The sequence below is a fragment of the Rhopilema esculentum genome, chromosome 9 (assembly GCF_057945365.1).
Source record: "Rhopilema esculentum isolate cy_ngs chromosome 9, ASM5794536v1, whole genome shotgun sequence".
In the NCBI taxonomy this organism is placed as follows: domain Eukaryota; kingdom Metazoa; phylum Cnidaria; class Scyphozoa; order Rhizostomeae; family Rhizostomatidae; genus Rhopilema; species Rhopilema esculentum.
In genome coordinates this window covers 2318125-2339728 of record NC_142823.1, presented here as the reverse complement: position 1 = coordinate 2339728, position 21604 = coordinate 2318125, and the positions used below count along the sequence as shown (strand labels likewise).

At 34.7% G+C, this 21604-nt stretch overlaps 3 protein-coding genes across 3 annotated transcripts in view; 2 read left to right on the top strand and 1 right to left on the bottom strand.

Moving 5' to 3' along the window:
* The window catches only part of LOC135688776 (adenosine 3'-phospho 5'-phosphosulfate transporter 2), a 159356-nt gene extending 157160 nt beyond the window's left edge, over window positions 1–2196 (top strand). The window contains exon 10 of the mRNA XM_089110055.1: window positions 363–2196. Coding sequence (XP_088966181.1) covers window positions 363–525 — 163 coding nt within the window. The 3' untranslated portion in view covers window positions 526–2196. The remainder of the gene's footprint in view (window positions 1–362) is intronic.
* LOC135688774 (eukaryotic translation initiation factor 3 subunit H) lies at window positions 1146–4728 on the bottom strand. The gene is made up of 7 exons (XM_065205769.2): window positions 4629–4728; window positions 4276–4423; window positions 3745–3912; window positions 2687–2792; window positions 2091–2240; window positions 1631–1766; window positions 1146–1424 (listed from the first exon to the last, which is right to left on the bottom strand). Exons 1-7 carry the CDS (start codon window positions 4695–4697, stop codon window positions 1206–1208), a joined length of 996 nt encoding a protein of 331 aa, XP_065061841.2. The 5' UTR covers window positions 4698–4728; the 3' UTR covers window positions 1146–1205.
* Window positions 4729–4733: 5 nt separating this feature from the next.
* LOC135688775 (tRNA selenocysteine 1-associated protein 1) lies at window positions 4734–20312 on the top strand. Its single transcript, XM_065205770.2, has 12 exons — window positions 4734–4891; window positions 6778–6875; window positions 8159–8258; window positions 8610–8659; window positions 9156–9219; window positions 9701–9743; window positions 10300–10327; window positions 14114–14233; window positions 17611–17776; window positions 18139–18175; window positions 18605–18663; window positions 19460–20312. Exons 1-12 carry the CDS (start codon window positions 4850–4852, stop codon window positions 19544–19546), a joined length of 894 nt encoding a protein of 297 aa, XP_065061842.2. The 5' UTR covers window positions 4734–4849; the 3' UTR covers window positions 19547–20312.
* Window positions 20313–21604: the final 1292 nt, after the last annotated feature.

Genomic DNA, 21604 nt, shown 5'->3' with positions numbered 1-21604 from the left:
CAAAGAGGACTGGTTGTCGTTTCTCATTTTTTTAAGGAAAACTAGTAGAGTTGTTCTTGAGTTGAAGTTTAGGAGCATGTCGTGGAAGTCGTCTTTGGAATGAAAATCAGCTATTAATTTGCTATGTTTGGTCATAAATCAATTTTTGCCATTTGTTCCTACTCTTGACAGTAAAACATTCAACTTGTTTGCACAACTAGAGGACCTCAAAATACTCTCTACCATTTTGTTGTCCTATTTCTCAAAAAAGATTTCTACAACATCATTTACTTTGAACTCTATCTTTTCAATATCTTTCCATGCCTTAGAAAAAACGTAACTTGTTCAATTAGTTACTATGTAAATAAATTTAATCTTTTCAGATATGTTTGGGCTGGTCTGGTTGTTCTACTTGGAATTGCAATTAATATTTATCAAAAGAACAAAAGCAAGATAAATTATATATTGTGGTATATTTTTAGTTTAGCATTGATTAAAACTCAAACCCTTCTTTATCCAAGAAAACAGAAAGTTCTTGAGATTTGATGTGTTGTAAGTATTTTAACTTTGAAACTTAATAAATTATTAAATTTTATGAGTCTATCCTTTGACCAGTCTTTGTTTCCACTGTAATAATTTGTATGTCAGCAGAGAGTCAACAAATCTTGTTACTTTTCTAAGAAATGAATTTTTTAAATTTGCAGATTAACACAAAGTGATCAATCAAATAACTTGACTTATTCATAATTTTGAATTAAAACTTTTTTCATAATTGAAAACGTTTGTACCACTAAAGCATCATGAACCCTCACCTCCAAATACCTCTTTAAGTCTATGTTGTTCTTCTTAACCAATTTTATCATCTCAATTTTATGTTCTTTTGTTCTTTCTTTCTCTCATTTGTGAAACATGTGAGACCAAATGGTTTGACATTTTATCTCATCATTTCCAAAGATCTTTAGCCACCAAGATCCTGTGTCTAAACTTAAATGGACCTTACCTAATGGAACTTATCAATTTTGATCTTTCCTCAAATTCTCTAAAAATTTACCTTATATAGTTTTGCTTTGGGTCGTTTGATTTGAAATGGCTCAGTAGATCTTTATAGATCATTTTATATGGCAACTTGCAAGGTGCACAACAAACAGCAAGAGAAACACATTGAATCAACAAGATCAAGAATATCTTTTTACTGTAATAGCAAGGATATCGCTTTGTACACAAGCTTACTTCTGCTGAGTACTTTGTATTGCCTCAGCCATGTACAACTTTGTAAAACTTTGAGAGGCAAACTGGGTAAGCTCTTGACAATAATTGTTAATTTGAGAGTTGACTAAGGTATTGTCCAATCTCGATGGTGGTGGTATGGGTCGGAACACTTTGGTTATGTCTTCTTCTGGTAATGGTTGTTCACCACGTTTTATTCTTTGATCATTTTCGGCAGCCTGAAAATCAAAATAAGCATATTAACAAAACAATTCAAGGAGAGTGTTAGAAAAATATGTAATTCAGAAACTTGTCAGAAATATGTTGATGCTATTCTGTGCAAAAATAGATAATCATCTATTGTTTTTCTATGCTATTGTATTCTACAACAGTGCAAGTCTATTCTACCTATTGGAGGGAGAATTTGTTCAAATGAGTTACATACCCTCTTTGCTTTGTAACCATCTATTTGCTGCTGCTGTCTTGAGTTATTCCTTTGGTAATTGTGCAGCTTTTGTGCATCCTGACAAAGTTCATCAGCACCTTCCATAAGAAGCTGTACACTTTTCTCAAGGTAGGACCTGAAGCGAAAAAGGATGTTAACATATTTGTTTAGAGGAAAGTCTCAAAAAGAAGATTTAAAATGCTAACCGTTCATGTATAAAACTAAACTTTGAGTGCTCAAGAACTTTATTTGAAACAAAAGAAACAAATAAAAACAGAAAGAGAAGGTCTTTATTGAGAACTGGCAAGTTACAAAAGAGAAATTGCAGAACAAATAGATACTAAAACCCAGTAAAGCTTCTGTTACTGCAAAATTTGAAGATAGCATGGAATTTGGAAAAATATCATAATCAGGTAGGTACTTTTTTCTGAAAACTTTGAAACAGTTAGTGAAAACTCACCCAGTTGCAAGGCTAAGAAATGAGTCTTTATCTTTAATATTGGACATTTCTTCAATTTCACAGAGAAGAATACATGCAAGATTTGAATTTTTGATAATGACTGGAACCTCTTCAAAAAGATTGTCATAACTTACACCTCTCTTTGCCAAACTGAAAGACAAAAGAAAATAAAAACGTTGCTGGCTTCAATAGGACAAAACTGTATTGTTTTTGTCTCTGTGTGGTAGATAGGCCTGGCCTTACAGTTTCAGACTAAATGCAGTCACAAATACCAGATTTTTGGGTAACATTTTATTACGATATTATACCTTATGGATGTGAACAGTTTCAGGTACCTAAAGGTATTTATTTGAAATAGTTATGCTTTGTATATATGATGTTTTATGTTCTCGCCACATCATTGTGATCATTAAGTTTTAGGAACAAGTAATGAGCATCACACTAAGCAAGAAACTCAATGAATCTCTAACAGGAACATTTGTTTTGTACCAGGGACAATGGATCTCCGCGTATTTCATCACAAAGTTTTCATTTCCAGCCTGCATAACATGTAAGCAATTTTACAATATTGTGCCCTGTAGGAATTGTGTTCTTACCCATCTGGTGTGAATGCTTTTTCACCACTGCGATATAACTCCATTAGAAGAGGGGTTAATCTGTAAGCTTTAAATGATAACATTCCTTGCAGAGTCTTTAGTGGATCTAAAAAGTAAATTGAAAACATAATTTCAGTTTTTAGACCATTTTACATTATACGCTTCATCATTTACTTACACTTATTGTTCATGTAATTGTGGCTACAGGACAATTAGTTTTGCCAGATAAACTGACTACATTGTAGAAGGAAAGAGAGTTGGGAGGCGATAACTGAAAGACTTGACCAAAAACATCCAATTTTCTTTCACTAATTGTGAAAGCAAGCAAATATTTCACTATAAAACAAATCATTCCATTGTATGACCTTCTTTTCCTTTGGAAAATCCTATCACTAGCTATCAATTATGCAGCCCAAAGCAAAACATTGTGGAAACAAATTATTTTGCTTTGTGTGTTAGAAACTTTTATAACAAGTAGTTGTCTGCTTTTTTGTGTAGATTTGGATGGTTCTAAGTTGCAATTCAGAATTTCACATTTAATGCAATCATCAGGTATAAGTAATTGTCAGCCTTTGATGAATCTGTTATCTGAATGAACAGTGAAGAACCTGGTGGATTGACGAATGATGTACTCAAAAGCAATTTGTCAGTACTCAAGTGCTTGTAATTGTGCTCTTTGAAGAAATCTCATTGTTTTCAGTACTGACAAGACAATTCTGAACATCTCCAGATTAACTTGACTTACATTGAACTAAAACATATACACTTGGCTCATTTTGTATATGATAAAAATTGGTTTGACATTGAAAAAAAAACTATTTATCAGAGACTAGTCGAGTTATTGCTCAATGATAATTCATAGAAATTTGAAAATTTATTTCAATTGCACATTTTGACCATTTGATTACTGGAAAATGCTGAGTAAATATAACCTCTAGATGTTGGCAACTGCCATAAAAAATGTTTGATGTGTGGCAAGTAAAACACATGTGAGATCCTTAATACTAAATAGGAAAGTTAAAATATTCAGCATAAAAATGAAAAAAAAGTGAACTCACCATAGACCAAAACAACAGATTCTTCAATAGAGCTTTGATAGTTGTACTGTGCTTCTACGAAATTCTTATTCAAGAATGAACCAAGGTAAGTTGATTGATACCAGCCAACATGAAGGTGATCAACATTGACTTCTCTCAATTTTCTCATCATTTCCATTTGATATTGCACTAGAATGATACATATTACGTGAAGCAGGATAGACTTAATATTTTAATTAATGAATACAAGAAATGTATAACTGTAAATAAACTTAAGGTGATTAAACACATCCAGATATTTTATCTGGTAGAATATTCATGTTGAACATGATCCGATAAACAAATATTACTTGCAGATTCTATGGCAGATTCTTAGTTATATGCGGGCGGAATTGAAAGGTAACAATTTCTGCGAGCTCTCAAAAAGACTACACTACAAACAGTCTGACCATCTAGATTCTAAATAAAAAATTCAAGGAAGTAGCATTTGATTATTCAAATAGATTGATTCATCAAGATTGGAAACAGAAAAGCAAGTTAGATGATATAAACCTTCACTGCTCTCGTCATCTTCCGATCTTGGGAACGGGAAGCAATTTGTGATTTCTAGTTTTTTATCAACGACAAGTCCAAGTAGGACGCCCTGGGCGATTTCACTCGGGCCTTCTTCATAGCAATGCCGAATGATTTTTAAAGCAACCTGAAAAAATCGTTTATTATGTTAACATCAAGTAAAACACCATTTAACTTCTATGATAAGGGTATTTTTAAATGTACATGGACCTAAATAAAAATTGGGAAGGAACTACATTAAACTATAGAGCTTAATCAGCTATCTATATAAACAATAAACGAAGAGAAGTTTGTTGCTCATTCTTTAGGCGATAAGAAGGTTTTGTGATTACCAATCCTTCAATTTGTACAGCCTCCACGTGAGGATGTTCTTTGTCGCTCTGTCGCGATTGGTCCGCCATTTTGGAAAGGAAACACAGATGCGGGTAGCCTCTCTTTCATCATGAATACGAGATTGAATAGAAAGAGTTAGAAGATGCAGGAAAAACATCTCTCGAATCCTGAGTTTAAATGGTAACTAAATAGAAGTTCATGCTTCCATACAAAAGTGAAAATGATGACAACTTCAAATGCAAACAATCTTTGGATGGGAGACGTAAGTTTAAGATAATTGCGGCATATATTTTCGATTACTGCTTTCAGTCTGATCTGATGGTAGCAACATTTCTCACGTGGACACTTCATTTTAGAACCTTCGTGAGGAATTACTATATACCTGAATTATTTTCCAGAATAAAGATTAACCAGGTTTTTTTTTAAATAACAAGGCTGTTTGTGACATAGATATTTTTTCTGATAATACATTCACAAGGGAGCCAGAAAATATAAATATTGACTTTTTCTACCATAGGTAGGGATATCTTGAAATTTAGGTTTAAAACTTATGTGTGTAGATATCAGCTGAGACCTGTAAACATGATACTTAATGCAAATATACAATATCATACCTAGGGCCCAGGGGTGCTGTGATGATATGGGAGCTGAGTCAAAATAATTGGGCCCAATTATCAAGGCAAAAAGGAACCAATTTCTATTTTTGCTACTATTTTACCAAAATATTTTGCACTCCCCATAAAGTTGAACAAAGCCTTGAAAAAGAGGGCCTTGGGATTTTTTAGGAGCTTGTTTTATGGAACACCTTCATTTTGCTTAGGGCAAGGCCCTGTTCTTCTGCGTGGGACCGTTTCTTCTACGCTCAAGGTTGAGGGGCGAATTCAGTCTTTGGAAGTCTTGTAACATTTGTCTGAAGGGCTTTCGAGTGGTGATTAGTCGTGAAAAATATTTGGCGGCCCCTTCCCTTGAGCCACCATGTGGGTCCGTTATTAGAATCGCGATTGTAATAACGGAAAGCGCTGCGTGAAAGCCCTCTGAACACATTCAAGGTTCAGTTCTGTTCATCATGCATTTTAAATGCCTTTACATAAGCAGCTTGTAACATTTTGAAAAGCTACAGTTTACAAATGTACAAAGAAAATTTGAAAGGATGCAGGCTAAAAATTTATTATAGAAAAATACATGATGAGATATATCTGGCACGGTCTTTCATTTCGAGACGTTGCAAGTGAGTTAATTCCACCCGTTTCAAAATAATTAGAGATACAAAATAATAGCACTTTGAACACCCAGACGAGGGTCATTCACTTGGATCTTCCACAATACAATTCATTTTGAAACAGCTAACTTACAAGCAAAACAGCACTGGAAAAAGGTAAATGGCAGCGTTATTAGAATCCCAGAAGTAATAACGGGGCTGCTTGGCTCCTTTATTTCAAGGACCAAGAACAATTAAATTTTACATCATCAGTTAGTCCCGTGACAAAGACTTTGCTGTTTCCGTTATTAGAAACGCGAAAGTAATAATGAGTCCGGGAGCCTCGAACTAGCTTTGAACAATTTGAAAAACCATTGAAAAGTATTATAGGCTTCCTGTGGTTAAGGATTAGCAGGTAATTATCATCCCCCCCCCCCCCAGATGAATAGAGGACAGATACCATATTATTTCTACGTCTTGTGTCTAGCAGATGAATGCACCAAACTGATAAAGATTTTGGAAAAAGTGTTATTACAGTAATAACGGTAATAACAATAGCGCCTGTCAACATGCAAATTTTCTGATCAGGAATTTCATGGCAAATACAGGGCCCTGATTGGCTAAAACGGTTCAAGCTGATTTTTCCGCCAGTATCGTCTTTCATTGCGATCAATCTTGTTAATACTTATTTCTTCTCCTTCGTGCGTGGATTTTCTCCTCAGAATATGGATCCCGTTCATAGTTAAAGTTCAAGATTTACCTTGCAAGTTATTAATCTGTTGTGATATGCAGTTACTCACTTGGTTGCTGTGGAGAAGTGCATATTCAACACCCTATGTGGTATCATTACACCTTGAACTTTGTTGTTATGTCTTATCATAAGTAGATTTAAGATGTTTTGAGCAAAGCTCTTAGCCTTGTTTAGTAATAAAGGGTCTCTTTATTTGAAGCTGGAGCCATTCATGGATGAGATGTTTATTACCAGTGCATTTGCAGCTATGGGGGAAACTGTTGTCAATGTCAAACTCATGAAAAATAAATCGACTGGGTAAGAAGTACTTTTGTTTCTAATTAGGACATTCTGTTCCTAGGAGCTGGTTTAATTACTTAAGTTTTAAGTTTGGTTCTGTCAACTAAATAATCTAAAGTTTGTTTAAGCCCAGTTTGGTTTTTGTATTATTGCAAAAAACGTATGTACATATGGACACAGTGGTGGTTTTTGGCAATGGAGGCCCTTATTCTATGCAATTTTTTCTGTTTTCTTAGATGCAGGGCCTTTTCTGGCTACTATATGCACAGAGCCTTGGGCTAAACCCAGTCCTGGTAATATGAAATTTGGCGGTGTGCTAGTAATCGCACGCCTTGAAAAGTTTAGGCATGCGGTGGCATGCGATGGTGTGCGATCAATAAAACAGAGACCTAACGATTTTTGTATAAGAATTTGTGTATCACTGCTTGAAAAAGCGTATGAGGTTTTCGTAAAGCCAAAAAGGTTTTATAGAATTTTAGAAGAAGTTACTTGAAAACAAAATAATTTAACAAAAAGGATGCAAGTTTTTTAGGCTCTGTTGCCATTACTCCGTTTCCGTATGATTCGAATGAATCTGTTTTCGAATTTGAGTTTCATTAATACGCTCAAATACGGTGTCATTTGATACCAAACCGAAGTTATTCAAAAATGCTATTCAAAGTGGAGTCATCCGAAAACAGAATCATTTGAATATGTGTTGTTTTATTCGGAACAGCGAAGACAGATGCATTCAAAAACGGAGTCATTCAATCTCAGTTTCAAAAAGAGCTCCTGCTAAGGATATAATAACGGACAAATATGGAGTAATGGAAACACCCACATTATCGTTTTGACCAAACAGAGTGGCCCGGGGCAATGTGTTCAGGAAAATAAGAAAAAAACGGAGAGAGAGAACGGAGACATACAACAACGGAGTAACGGAATAACGGAGTAAGGGAAACCAGGCCTAATGGAAACGAAGTAAAGAGTTAAAATGCCTCCGGGAATGCCATCAATATAACCCACACAAAAAAATTAAAAGAAACAAAAGAGAAAAAGAATAGTAATTCAAAACATGGAACTGCGCGTGCCATAGAAAGCACGCCTCAGGAGTTATAGGCGTGTGCGGAGGTGTGAGCATCTGATCATATGCCTAATATTACCAGGACTGAAGGCATCCCTAAAAACCACCACTGTATCTAGGTTGTTTTAACTGAGTGGTTCAAATCAAGAACAAAAAGCTTAAAAATCTCCAAAACTATTACACTGTGTAATTTGTCTTTCAATTATAAATGTTTAATGAAAGTTAATTTTGAATCTAGGGCAAATGCTGGGTATTGCTTTGTTGAGTTTGAAAATGGATCAGTAGCAGATGCTGTATTGAAAAAGTTGAATGGTCTTCCTGTTCCTGGTACCAATCCAGTAAGATATAAACATTATTTTCAATTTCATCTGAACCTCTAAAACATTTTGTGCTGAGATATCCTGGTTTACACATTACGCATAAAAAGCTCTGTTTCTACAGCGTCAAACATGGAAAGCAGGCTAATAAATTGAAAGCTTTGTTTTTTCCAAAGTTTTTCTTATTTTGAATGCTAGTTAATTTCTTAGTAATATGCCCCAATTGTTTTCATATAATGTTATTAGAAGCATCATTAGTTGAAATCTGGGTCTGGTTGTTGTTTGTTCTATTTATGTGTGTTCAGAAAATAGTTGATGCTCGTCAGACTATTTGGTTGTGTAAAGTTTTCAGTTGATTTTTTTTTCTTTCAGATTAAAAGATTCAAGCTCAATTATGCTGTATATGGAAAAGACCATGGCCAGTAAGGAGTTTAAAGTTTAAAATTTATTAACAAAGAATGGTTATTTTAACAATTGGACTATTGGTTTCGTGCCAGAAGTTGAATATGACTAATTTCATATTAAGCCCCTTTAATTTATTTGATATGACCAACAATTGCACAGTTGTTGATTCTGTCATGTATTCCCTTTTGAGTCTTTTATCATCATGTTTCGAGAATCCAGAGAATTAAAGCCCAAGATATGGATTTTTCCTGAAATCATCATGTTTGTTTTGTAATGGAGCAATGGATTTTCTGGAAATTAGCAAATTGTGAAATTTTGTGTTGCAGTAGGACTTTCTATTATTTTTTGCCATTGTTGATGTCTCAGGTTTCTTAAGATTCCTTTTAAATTGAATTTCAAGAAATGGTTTGTTTTCTATTTTTTGGCATTAAGTAAATTAACAGTGTCATACTTCTATTTGTTTTTCTCTAAAATGAAGAATTGGATAATCATTATTATTTGAATTTCTTCAAGGGGAACTGAATATTCATTGTACGTTGGTGATCTTACATCAAATGTGACTGACTATATGATGCTGGTATGTTTCCTGTATGTTAACTCATTCACTCCCATAGCAACTATAGTCGTCATCCCCCGCTAACATTTTGAGAACAATAGCACCTGTAGTTGTCACGCATTTTCTTCTGTTCTTTTACAATAGCGACTACAGTCGTCATTGATAAACAATTGGTACTTTTACTATAACCATAATTTGATTGGCTGATTCAAACTTTGTAGTAAGCACTCAAAAAAAGGAACCAAAATATGATTGTAAAATTGTATATTCACATTGTATATTCTTCATGCAAATATTGAGCTGTAGAGGGTTTTTGTGATTTGAAGCTTCTGCTCATAAACTAATTAAGGGCATCAAAGTTCTAAATATACTTTTATAATTAATTATGTACTAATTAACTACTAATTATGTAAGTGGTTAACATAATTAACAGACTGAGCAGATTTTACTTTGCCAATCTTATTTTGAAACTTCCCGTTAATGCAAACCTAACGTGTTTTAGGCCTTCTTCCAAGCTCGGTATCAGTCAGTTCGTGCTGCAAAAGGTGTGTTTTTCATTGCATTTGTTTACTTCATATTACAATTTACATCACAAAGTTAGATGTGTTTCATCAACTATGAATATTCCCCTTATTTTTGCTTTCTTATAAAACTTTAATTTGAAAGATGCAGATTTTTTGCCCCATTTTCTTGCTAAGACATTGGAAGTCTTCTCATCTCGCAGTTTTGCAATAGATCTGCATAAAAACGATAAAGCTGCTGTTGTGTAGACAGAAAAAAGTTTGTTTTCTTCCTTGAACTCCAGTTGTGATTCTTCTAAAGGCACAAGGTACTGATTGGACAACTATACCGGTCATGTGCTTGCGTTTTTCTGATTGGCCTATTTTGATACACAACTGGGCATATATATTCCACCGTGTTCTTTCGGACCCTTATCCTGACGTTATATACTCTGAGGAGTGTCAGACGAAAATGTTTTTTTTCCAAAGCCTTTCTTACATTTTGTACTGTCATAAATTTGTTCAACTTATACTTTCCTAAATTTTCTGTGGATTTATTTTGTCTTTCTTTACTCACCTCCAACCTTTCTTTTATTTACAGTTGTTACAGATGCTTCAGGAAAGTCAAAGTAAGTTTAAAGATTGCCTTATTTTGTTTTTCTTTATTCATTTATATGCTCCTTCTATGAGCTCTTTTTGTTTTTTTTTCGAAGGAAGAATCATTAAGATCTCAAAATTCTTGAGACCGTTTTAGTTATATATTTAACGAACTAATGAAGTCAAAAACTCTTCAGTGTCGCTTGACAGCTCTTCGTTAAGCATATAAAATCATTCTCGGAACCAACAAATAACTATTTCGTAAAGCTGATGTCCACATAAAGTTCAAGAAATCGCTAGAATCGAGACAATGTATAATTGTTGCTGGACAAACAGTAACCTGGTGACAATCCTAAAACAACCTGTTTTTGCTTAATTTTGTATGTCACAATCACATAGAATGATTAACGAACAGTAGAAGTGCTTTTTACATAAGCTCTCTAGCAAAGCAATAGGCATATTAGATTAGCCAGTAATGGCTCTATATGCATAATATTTAAACAGATTTTCTAATGCTTAGGCAAGCGATTCTCTCACTCAGAAGAAAATGAAAGTTGGCTACAGAAGCAAGAATTGTTTATGTTAAAACTGTTAAGTTGTTCTGTAGAAGAATCTAGATTCCAATTGTTCAGGGCTATTATTCTATCCGTTAGTCTGTCCCAGTGAGATTGTGCATCATATACACATGCGCATTAGGACAAGTGCTTATGAACAAAGGTTACATCTCATTGCTCTTCATTTAATCGAAGCTGTTACATATCATAGTTACGTAATGTAAACCAATCAAGTCTGCGCCTCAAGGGACCATTTTCTCCAATTTCCTTCGTCTTTTGATTCGAGACTGGCTTATTCCTGCAAGTGCCATGAATGTTCCAACCACACAATGCATTACGCGATGTGAAAATAGATTCCGCGATTTTGTTTGCGTATATGCATATGGGGCAAAATTTTTAAAGCCAACAGATCTTTGGACAAATGCTGGTTCTTCTCCCCAACAATAAGCAAGAGAGTACATTGTGGAACTAAGATAGGGTACAAGACTATCTCTGGCTTGTTACAAGAATTTTAGAGATATGGCTCTTCATTTAATGTTGGGACAACCTCTCATCATGATAAGGTAGTTCTGTACTGTATAATGTAGGTACTGAAGTCTCAACCAAAGGTCACCTTCTTGAATATAGGCTGCCATAGAAGTTAGCTATTTGGATTGTTTATCTTGTGTTTAACCCGCTATATATTTCAATCTGTCATTGAGTAATGTATAACTTTTATAAAGCAAGGTCTTTCCCTCAGTCATGAAGTAAAATATTGAAGAAACAACACATGCGCTGATAAATCAACGTTATGACTATAGGTGTTTCAGTTGCCACAGAGCAAGCCTGTTGCGAAATTCGCCATCCCTTTAAACCCACAGCTAGGTCCAAAACAGCTTTTTATCAAGAGTGGGTTCCCTTTCCGAAATTACTTGGATCTCAAAGAGGGATTTATACTGCTCCCAAATGCTCCAATTGACCCTTTCAATCTTTTATCTCCCGGTTTTTACATTTCCCACTAAAATGTTGGCAGTTGCGGCTTAACAGCCTCCATGAACAGTTTTGGTCAGATTTTATTTTTTCAAAGCTTCATAATCTTATTGGACGTAAGGCCTCGTTTTCATGGTAGACTCTGGGCTGTGATCTTGGTATATGCTATGCTAGGCCAAAACGATTCACACGCGGGAAGCGTCACACGAAATGTAAATAAAATATGTTTATCGCACGATAACAATGCCTGACAATGACGCAGCTTAAAACTAGCAACAATGTCGATGTTTTGTGAAACTTAAAAGCAGAACTTGCAACAGGAAACTGGATTAAAGATTCAAATGCAAACAAGATTTGTATTAAGATTATTCAAACCGAGGTCATTTTTTGGCTGCTGTGAACCATTCATTTGTATCTACTAAAGATGAAAAGATTCAATTGAAATTTTTCCTTTACAAATGACAATTTTGCTTAATCGGTTTTTTCACAAAGCCATGGCCCTTTTTCCGTATTGCCACAACACTTTTTTGCCACATTGCCTCTTTGATTATGCCAATCTCAGTATTATTGCTAGGCGTAAAAAAGTCGTTTCATCGGCCATTTTAGAAATGAACAATATTTAACTTTGAAGCTGTGTTACATTTGTTTCGTTAAAATGTTCCACGTTTGTATTCCAAATATTTATCTCCAAACTTCCTTTCTAAATTGTATATGATGATGATTGTGAACAAAATTTAGCACAGACATAGACACTACGCAAAGAAGATTTAAAAAGCTTAGAGGCATGTGAGGTTTTGAGACGGGTTTTAAGGTTTCCTTGAGCGAAAGAATAACAAAATATGAAATATTACCAAGGATTGGAATGAAAAGATCTATTATAGACAACATTTCCAGCATGAAGAAACAATGAATAGGGAATACGCTCAGACATGATATGCTTATTGAAAACGGCCATTGAAGGTGAATGCAAGGGGAAGGGACTATGAGAAGAAAAATAATGCAAATGCTGGATAACATGAAAATGAACAGTATGTTAACTTGAAACGAACGGCAGGGAAGTGACTGGTTTGGACAGAACCTGCTGTCTGGCAGAACACTAAGAGGGAGAGAGAGAGACATGAATGAAATATGCATAATAAAGATCGTTTCACACGGGGATCTACCCGTCTAAAAAGCCATTCATTTTCATCCTCTAGAAGAGCAATATTACTGAAAAAGGTACATAAAGAACTCCTGATAACACACAGCAAGGTTTAAGTTCAGGATTTTATCAGAACAATGCTCTTTAAATATTTTATCCAGTTAATAATCCCAAGTCTATTTTTGACACTGTTTCTGTGTCAACTAAAGAAAAGAAATTTTCGACGACATATTTAATGTTGATCATAATAATCATCATAACAGTTGTTGATCATAATCATCATCATAACACTTTTACACAATTCAACAAAAACGCTACTTTTTGCAATGTAATTAGAGAGTATTTCCCATTTTGCTATCGATCACCTAAAAAAATATTGATTTTGCCTTTGACGAAAGCTTAAAGCCAAAACAGAGTAGAGAACTTCCTTGGCTACGATAAAATCTACCAGGTTGGCTTCTTTTCTTTTCTTCTCTTCTTTTCTTACTGAGCCATTTAGCACAATGGAATGAGCGTTGGTTTTTGAGGCAGCAAACTGGAGTTCGATTCCGAGCAAGAGTGGCTCGATACAAGTTGGGCAGCACCCTTATGGGAAGAATTTTTCTCATGTCAGTCATTGCCTCCTGAATATATATGTGTGGCTGCTGCTTTAGCAGCAAGCGCTCTCTTCAGCGCATTTCACTGCTGTGCCTATTCAGTTTGAAATGCTGTGGAGTGGTTTTGGGGAGCCCTGCATCCTTTGTTAAAGTTCAGAGCGATTTGTAGAAGATCACCCTTCCATACCAACCGAACAAATGTTTGGTTGAACGAATTCTGTGTCGGGAACCCTTTATTTGGGTCAGCCTTCTAGAGTCATTGAATTGTTTGTAATTTCGTACACACAACAGTGAATCTTTTACACAAGTTAAATTATACTGGGTTTGGCCTACAGCACAACCCCCACCTAACTTTTCGAACGGCACCCCTGTATCCAATATAGTGTGAACGGGGCTCAAATATTTAACTGATTATCCCAAGAATAGCTTATTGATATTCTTTTGTTTTTTCGCTGTTTTTTCCTATCTTTCTATGATCACAATGCGATTATTCATCTGCTTGATAACTGTCACTAGCTTTATTGTTGTATTTATCCTACCATTTCCTTTTAAATCCAGGCGTTTTGGTTTCGTTCGTTTCTTTGACGAAAGTGAACACCGGAGGGCGTTGTATGAGATGCAGGGAGCCGTTGGATTAGGAAGCAAGCCTATCAAGGTGAATGCAGCAGTGCAGAAAGGGTAAGGATCTTTAGTTTCTTACCCTCCAACATGTATTTTATAGTATCTATCGAGGGTAACTGTTTCCTGGTGAGCGCATTTGATGAGAGCGCTAAACAGAGTAGCAACTTAGAACTGTTTGTGACTGTCCCATACTTTTGCGCGTACTCTGTCAGTACTGCAAGAAGCATTTTCATTTTATCCTTACAAATAAGAGAGTATTTTTCAACAAGCAAAAGTTGGAGGGTACATGAAAGTTTCTCTCGATGTTTGTATCTTACTCGGCCAAAAGCTAAGCGATTTTTGCCAGAGAATGAAGTACAAAAATGTGAAGAGGACCATTTATTGAAATGTGAATAGGATACCGGGATCTGCCTGCTCATGTTCATTGACAATGGCTTCTTTGCAATCTGTTTCTCCGCCGATCCACATCCGTATTAAGAGAAAATGCTTGTTCCTTTTTAATTATCGGTCTTCTCACATTTTGAACAGGGTGAAACTTTTAAAAAGAGCCCTAATCTTTATCTCTATTTGCATCTGTTAGCGGGCATTGATTTAAAATCTTCCATTTTGGTCGATGCAAAGTCCGACTGCACTTAACAAAACGTAAATTGAGACGTAAATTCACTAAAGGTTTCAAGACCAGACCGACGGCTTTCGAAATCTTTGCCTTATCGTGGTGGTGAGACGTTTCCTTGACACAATAGAACATCTTAGTTGCCTGGGAATACAGTTGAACCTCGCAGATAAGAGCGTTCTTGCTGCAGATTAGTCTTGCTTTTGAGGGGTAAAGTAGGGACCAAAGGGTCCACTACTCAACGACAAGCTCTTATATAAAGGCTGTCTTTTGATGCAAAACTTCTCGTTGAGACCTGAGAAAAGTGTTTCTTAATGACACCTGATGGTTTCAGGTACAAAGCTTTTTAGAAATAATGATATTTAGGATTCTATCTGCTTATACCGTCTTTGCGGATATCACTTGTATTAGGGTCTAACCACGGATGTAGCTTGTAGAACTATGGTTATTTTGCCTGTTCTGTTTTGATATCACTATTCGTAGGTCAAAGAGCACCTTGAAACGAAACTCTCAACATATATTATAAATATTTTGTTTATTCGCTTTTGTATGGTAGTAAGGACTTTTCTTTTTATTGTTTATAGGGATTAAGGATGTTATAGGGATTAGACTGTTTTGAGAATTTGGTTTTTCATAATGAATTGAATTTGTAGTTTAGGATTTGCGTTACGATAGTGAAAGAAGAGTTTTATCCTTAAAAGTTCTTCATGCATTCTGTTTACAATGTATAATTTTTTAATGGCATACTACAGTAATACGGTAGGTTCCCGCATATAAGAAACCACTTTTTAAATTGAGGCCTCAGAACGTTTCTTATTTTAAGATACCTTATAAAAGGAGCCCTTTAAAAAGAATTTGAGGCTGGTTTCTTATACAAGGGGGTTTCTTATATGCGGGAACCTACTGTATATATATTAAGATATATTAAACACGATGATTTCTGATAATATACACAACACTGTTTTTTCTTTGGTTGTCATTTTTCAATTGACTAAATAAGGGCAAGTAAGTAAGGTCAACGAATTCTGTTGCAATTTGTTTTGTTGACTGTTGTGTTTTATTTGTTTACATTCTCATTATTCTTCGTTTATAGTTTAGTTTTCATATAAAAATGATCGATGGTATTTTTCTAGAAAGAACTGATGTATTAAGCATTTTAAGCTTAAACAGAATGAAAGCGGTCGTCTATAATGTGAGCAAGGTGAACAGTGATTGTAAAGAACAAACCAATTTAAAAAAACAGAACTAAAATCGTAACTTTGTGGACAAAGTCCGAAATATTTTGTGGATGGAGAAGGTCATGGCGTGACCCTATTTAGCCTAAAGTGAAACTAGAATAAACTGTTTTTAAATGTCGGTCGGTTATATTCTGAAATTTATTTCAACAAGGCGTAGTTATCTTAACACGTGTCACCTTGGAGCCTGCAACGCGAAATTTATGATGTCGTTTTCTCAAGAAAGTTTTCTCTATCTTCTAGGTCTAGAAACACTGTTTAAACAAGTGATTCTGCCATTAGTCAACATCTTTTAGACAACCCAGATTGTGCTAAACTCTATAATGACGACATGATTCGGATAATTGGTAGAGCCCGGTCGTCTTTCCATCCAGCAATTTTGGAATCGATCTACATACAAACGAAAAAGCCGCCATTGTGTAGACAAAGGGAGTTCGTTTTCTCTCTTGGACTCCAGTTGTAATTTTTCATTGGGCACGCGGCATTGATTGGTCAACTATACCGGTCCTGTGCTTGCGTTTTTCCGATTGGCCTATTTCGATCCACAACTGGGTATATATTTTTCATCGTGTTCTTTCGGACCCTTATTCTGACGTTTTATGCTCTGAGGAGTGTAAGTTGTTGCTTGTGCATCCCTGTGAAAACTGCATTTTAAGTGGTTCTGTTGATCCATCAATGATAAAATCACATGATAAAAATATGAATGAGTAAGCAGACTTAGGGATCTGATATCGGACAGCGTGTCGCATGAAAATGAAATATTTATATGGATAATCAAAACAGTGGCTCGTTCCAGGTCGAGATTTAGTGTGTGGCATATTATCATGGAGGAAGGGGCAGAACTTTGTCTATGCACCTCATAACTCTGTTATTTATGAAGTGTTGATAAAATGCCAGCAGAAAGATCTTGAGTTAGAATTGCATGATATTGTTGGATAGAGTTTGAACCATTGTCAAGAGACGTGTTGGTATATCTTTTCTTGAGAGAAGGAGCAGTCAGCACATCTGTACTTGGCTGTTGTTTTTTAAGAAAGTCACATTCTTGTGAGTTGCCTCGAAGCCATTCAAAACCTTTTAAGAGGGGAGGGACTAAGAGACTTGGTAGGGGTACTGCTTTGCTACTGGAATTTTGCACCCATTAAAGTAATGGAGGCTGTCAGTAGGAATCATTCCAGTATTATACTTGATAACCTGTATGACTATATGAATCCTAATTGCTATTGAGTTCTTAAATAGTATAGAGTGTCCTCTTTGTTCATTGAGTTCCATTTATCACTTCAATTGCTTGGGTGTATGGAAGAGGGCGGTGCTAAGTTCAAATCCCGAGCTTTGCGCGTATTCCATTTTCAGGCAAAAGCTAGAAACCGCGCAAAACGCATTCTTATACAGCATCAATCATTCTGTTGCAGAGTTTTCCTGTTGAGCGCTCGGTGTTTCATCCCAACAACTTTCACTCTTCTGCGTGTTGCCACGCGGGATGTCCTGTGTGACATAGCCTCTTTACATTATCACTTCAGTCGAATACTCAGAGGCCTGTTTGTCAATAGAACTTCACAACTTAGGATTTCGATGCTCTCTTTTTGCAGCCAGTCAAAACAATCGAATGATGCATCATCGATGAATCAATATTACCAACAATATCAACAACAATATCAACAGTATTTGTCGTATTATCAACAAACTGGAGCCTACCAACAACAAAGTGGATCAGGCCAGTATTACTCGCAACATTACGGACACCAGGGACAAACGGTACGCATTCTTTTATTTTCATTCTATTTGATTTTTCGTACAAGCAATAGTCGTTGCAAGCAATTTTGAATAAATTTTGGAGAATTAATTGAAAGATCTCGATATTCAGATGAATTTATGCCGATTATTTGCATTCTCAGGACATTTTATAAAAGAATATGCTATAATTTATTTAGGTTATTCTGTTTAGATAAAATGTTTTTAACGATAGCTTTGAAAAACGCAAATATTATTATACTCTGACGAATCGTGCCAGACAAAAAGTATGTCTAGAATTTTTAGCTCAAAACTATTTTGAAATTTTATACCTTTTATAATCGTTCGAAAAGTGTCTTCCAAATTTCACGTGATATATTTTTTAGAGCGTAAATTCACAAGCTGACGATCAAGAACTTGTTGGTAAGCTCTATGTTTTGGAAATTCTTTCTTAATTTATATGAATCTTCAGCAGTTTTCAGGCGAAATAATGAATTCGGAAGTGTCCAAGGAAAATTTATTTAGATTGTCTTTGTCTCCCAAATAAATGATATTCAATCTTTTATTCCGCATCGAATTTGGCGTTCGCTTGTGCTAGATAAGTTATTGATCAGTCCAATCTCATTTTCAAGTGATTTCAAATTATACAACTTCTATGCCAAAATTTTTCTTTTTGCTTAAAATTGTAACTCTTTCCACATCTCTTATGAATTTCATTTTTTTTCGTGGAAGCCATTTCCCCATTTTGAAATAATCTTTATCTCATTTTATAAGGACACACATAATTGCAAATTCAAATTTAGTATGTATTACAAACCATGATTTTAGTATTTTATAATTTTACTTATGTAGATCCGAACCCTGAGTTGAATGTCGCTGAGATCAACAAGGAGTACATGGAGACCCACAAGGTAACACCAGCTCTGTTTCTCGAGATCTTTTCAAGGATACATTCTTGATGGAAAGTGTTTTTAACTTTTTCCGTTGAACATTCTTGTGTGACAACGACTGAACCGGGCATTCATTTTGAGCATGAAAACGTTGTTTATTATATGAACGCAAAGTTCAATCGTTGAGCACAGGTATGAAATCGTCATTTCGTTTCTCTATATCAAAATACTTCAACTTTTAACTAGCTTTTTTCAGTTGCCAAAGATCAAAATTCTCTCTTTTTTGCCACCATGATGATCACCCTGATTTCATCTTATTTAAACTTTTTTTATGCCTTAGACTAATCGAACACCTATTGTTTAATTCTAAAAATATATTTTGTTATTTGCCTTATCGGTCATGATCATAATCATAATAAAGAACACCTTACACTTACTTAAAACTTTCTTCCGGTTTTTTTGATGTATATTTTCAACAGATTGCTCATTATGGATTCAGTTGGTAAAATACCCTTTTTACTTGTTGATGCTCCCCTAGTAAAGTTTTCCTTTTCACGAGTCCCTTAGGTAGAACTTATTGTTCCAACGCAACTCTTTCATGCCACTAAACTTTTTCAACTGAAATATTTCCAATTGGCGGAATCTTCATTTCAAAATGTTCTTTTATGTCGATGATCTGCTAAGACTGACTGAATACATTTTAAAAATGGTCGTTGCAAATTAACATCGCGTGCTTTCATATTCTTTATAAATCTCTTTAATACATTAATTTGATTTATATCGGCTTCTTCTCAGAGCACATTCTCTCTCTTTGTAGCGGTTGTATCATGAGCTTGAAGAAGCAAGATGGAGTCCTCTAGAAACATATGCAAGTACTGTACCTACCCCTAAAGTACTAACTTGATAATAGTTTATTCCCCCCTGGCCTCTGACTAATTGGGGAAGAATAGTTTTTTGTTTGCTTAAAAGGCAGGTACTACAACGCGTCCTATCCTTGCTAAATTTACTTTGGAACGCCCTGTTGCACAAGTGTTTTTAAAAAAATGTGATTCTCGTAAAAAGGACCGACACTGATTCTAGAGTTTAATGTCATAGGTATCTTGAAGGAATCCGACCTCACCGAGCCTCTTGATATTGTATAATTAAGTATCATAGCTATATTGAATAAGTCTATTGGACCATCCCGAATATCAAAACTTTACATAAAACAACAGGAAAAAGGATGTAGTATAGAATATTCCAAAATTTAGTCTAGTGTCCCAGTTGAGTAAGAAAACTTTTTTAAGATTTTCCAAGGATCTTTCCATGGTTTTTCCAAGAATTTTTCAATGGTTCCTTTTATGGATTTTTTCCAAGGTTTATCAAGGATTTTTCAATAGATTTTCCCCATGATTTCCAAGAGTCTTTCCAACAATTTTTCCAACGATTTTCTTAAGAATACCGCTGTTTCCCAGATAGGAAACGTCGGCAGACTCGCCTTGTCGTGTCATGTAGTTTATGCTGCTGTCGATTTTCCAAGCATATAAAAGATAACATTTTTGGGTTTCAAACAGCTTGGCTGTCTGCGTAGAATTTTTAAAGATGCATAACGTCAACGTTATATATATTTATAGAATAAAATAATTACAACGTTATATTTCGAATATTGTCTTTTTCTTTTTTCTCTAAAAGACAGGTTGAAAGTTCAAAAAACTTTCTGCTATAGAATCTTTCTGTTACTTCTACCTGATAATGTTATATGTTTTGAGATGGCCTTGATCATATCATGGGTCGCTTCCAACACAATTTTTCATTTTTATGTTGCTTTTCGTAGTAAAAAATCACATCTTTTGTGAAAATGGGGACCATTATATCGGAAACCCTTCCAGCAGAATCTCCTGTCTGTTTTGATTCTTCATAATCTTTATGCATTTTCCTCATGCCTGTTTGCTATATTAAAATTGCCCTTTCGTTTCTATTCTACTTTTTAAGAAATCCCGTCTTCTTGGATGGTCTTAATTATTTAAAGATCTTTTGCAATAAAATCCAAGTTCGCTTATTTCTGTTCTGACTTTTTAAGCAATCACGTCATTTATTAACATTTTTGTGGATGTCTTGATTTAAAATAAATTTGAACTTCAAGGGAGTTGAGGGAATTATCCGACGTAGCGAAATTCCCATTTAAGCAGATACCCGCTTTGAAAAAGCATAACAAATCAACTATAAGAACTTTATTTTGAACATATTTTAAATGTTTCTAATACATAGAAATAACCAAGAAATAATGGTTGCTAATTGTTTAGCTATTAATATGAAACACAAATTGTACAAATTAACTACAACAATTTAACCTATATTATAAATATTTAAAAATAAGATATTGATTTTCGAAATCCATAAACTGAATGAAAATGTAAAAAGAACGCTATTTCAAAATACTTCACAAACTTATAAAAATAAATTATGTTTTAGAGTAAATATCAACCAAAAAGTTCAATAACCCTTATTTTTTATGTTAATGACAACAAAATTATCAGCTTTTAATATCTACAAAATCTAAATTCATTAACATGAATGAAGTCATTTATTTTATTACAATACTTTGATACAACGTAGCAAATCTAGGAAATAGGAAACTAATTGGATTTATGAAAATTCTACAACTTTTCCTTTTATGTATCATTATTACAGAAGGAAGAATTAAGGTAGATTATAGATTCATCGCAAAAAATAGTTTAAACAAATTAATTATAAATCCGCCCTAAGAAAAAAATTCCATGTAAGAAATGTCTTAAAATTACAGGTATTCGAGAGAGTAATATAAGTGGTTCCATTGGTTCTTATTGCTCTTATCTGTTTTAATAGCCTTTAACAAATATTTATTGTTCTTTAAATAGTTACAATACTCGACAAAGCCCATGTGATCAATCCCATTCTATTGAATCAAATGTTAATCTTGGGACACGTATTGCCTAGTTCCATA